The sequence below is a fragment of the Mus pahari genome, chromosome 14 (assembly GCF_900095145.1).
Source record: "Mus pahari chromosome 14, PAHARI_EIJ_v1.1, whole genome shotgun sequence".
NCBI classification, from domain to species: Eukaryota; Metazoa; Chordata; class Mammalia; order Rodentia; family Muridae; genus Mus; species Mus pahari.
In genome coordinates, this window is record NC_034603.1 from 54,701,166 (window position 1) to 54,702,851 (window position 1,686).

At 42.3% G+C, this 1,686-nt stretch overlaps 1 protein-coding gene across 1 annotated transcript in view; it reads right to left on the reverse strand.

The window, feature by feature from the left end:
- Gdpd1 (glycerophosphodiester phosphodiesterase domain containing 1) overlaps positions 1-1,686 on the reverse strand; it is a 41,572-nt gene that overhangs the window by 25,587 nt on the left and 14,299 nt on the right. The window contains exon 3 of the mRNA XM_021212835.1: positions 1,238-1,373. Coding sequence (XP_021068494.1) covers positions 1,238-1,373 — 136 coding nt within the window. The remainder of the gene's footprint in view (positions 1-1,237; positions 1,374-1,686) is intronic.

Below are 1,686 nucleotides of genomic sequence, written 5' to 3' on the forward strand. Positions count from 1 at the left end.
AAGTACACTGTAGCTGTCTTCAGACACTCCAGAAGAGGGCATCAGATCTTGTTACGGATGGTTATGAGCCACCATGTGGTTGCTGGGATTTGAACTCTGAACCTTCGGAAGAGCAGTCGGGTGCTCTTACCCACTGAGCCATCTCACCAGCCCCCTCATCAGGCTTCTTAAACTGGGCTCTGGAGATCAAACCCAGGGTGTTAGCTTTCCTTTCAATCACTTTCATGTGCTAAGCCATCTCTCTGGTCCTTGAGCAGGTTTTAAACAATGCTTTCCTACACTACAAGGCTAAACTAACTCCTATATTAAACAAGACTCAAATAGACATCTTGAATTATAATGTCATTTCCTATTTGATGATGATTGTTAATTTTATTAAAACATTTATAGCAGTAGTTTGGGGGCTGGGGATGTAGCACAGCTGATAGAGCACCTGCCTAGTATACATGAGGCCCTGGGTTCTATCTTTGCCCCTGTGTAAACTGGGCACCATGTGTGTACTGATAGTGCTAGCAGTTGGGCGAGTGAAAGCAGAATTATCATCAGAAGCTCAAGGTTATCCTCAGTTACACAGGAAGTTCATGGCCTGTGTAACTAAAGAAAGAAGATGAAGCAGGTCCCCAGATGCATTTGAACTGCACAAATCCCTCACTGTATACCAAGGCACAGAGCATCTTTCTCTTACTGGGTACCAAGGCACAGAGCATCTTTCCCTCACTGGGTACCAAGACACGGAGCATCTTCCCTTCTACATTTATTTGAATCACTGTCATTCTTTAGGAACTTAGTTGTTACTGTTTTGTTCAGTTTTTTTTTTTTCTATTTTGAAAGCATTTTGCTGGCATCTATATCTATACACCACTTACTTGTCCGGTACCTACAGAGGACAGAAAAGTGTGTCAGATCCTCTGGGACCAGAGTTACACACAGCTGTGAGCTCCTGTGTGGGTTCTGGGAATGGAATTGGGGTCCTCTGGAAGAACAGCCAGTGCTCTCAACCATGAAGCCCTTTCTCCAGCTTGTTTATGTTGTTCATTTGTTTGTTTGAGACAGGAGCCCAGAGTGGCTTCAAGTCTTTGACATGCCTCCTGCCACCCAAGTGCCAGCGTTTAGGCTGTGAGCCATCATCAGCTTAATCATCATCATTTTCAAAAGTTATTTATGAGAGACATCTGGCTCTCTTCTGCCTTAAAAATATTTCCCTTAAATATGATGATGTTAGTTTCTTTTTACTTACACAGTATTTGAGATCAGAGACGTTTACATTGACCCCAGTTGACCTCTTCAGGTTTGCGTCATGTGACACTACAACTTGCTCATCTTTTGTGATATGGCAGTCCAGTTCTAACATGTCCGTCCCAATGGTGACTGCGCTGAAGACACAAAAGAAAACAGCACTTTGAAATCTGGTAAATGTATACTTTACACGTATCAGATATGAAAATTCTGATTTAAAAATCCAAAGTATCAGGCTGGAGAGATGGCTCAGTGGTTAAGAGCACTTTTGACTGCTCTTCTGAAGGTCTTGAGTTCAAATCCCAGCAACCACATGGTGGCTCACAACCATCCGTAATGAGATCTGATGCCCTCTTCTGGGTGTCTGAAGACAGCTACAGTGTACTTAGATATAATAATAAAGAAATCTAAAAAAAAAAAAAAATCCAAAGTATTCCACTACTCTGAAAT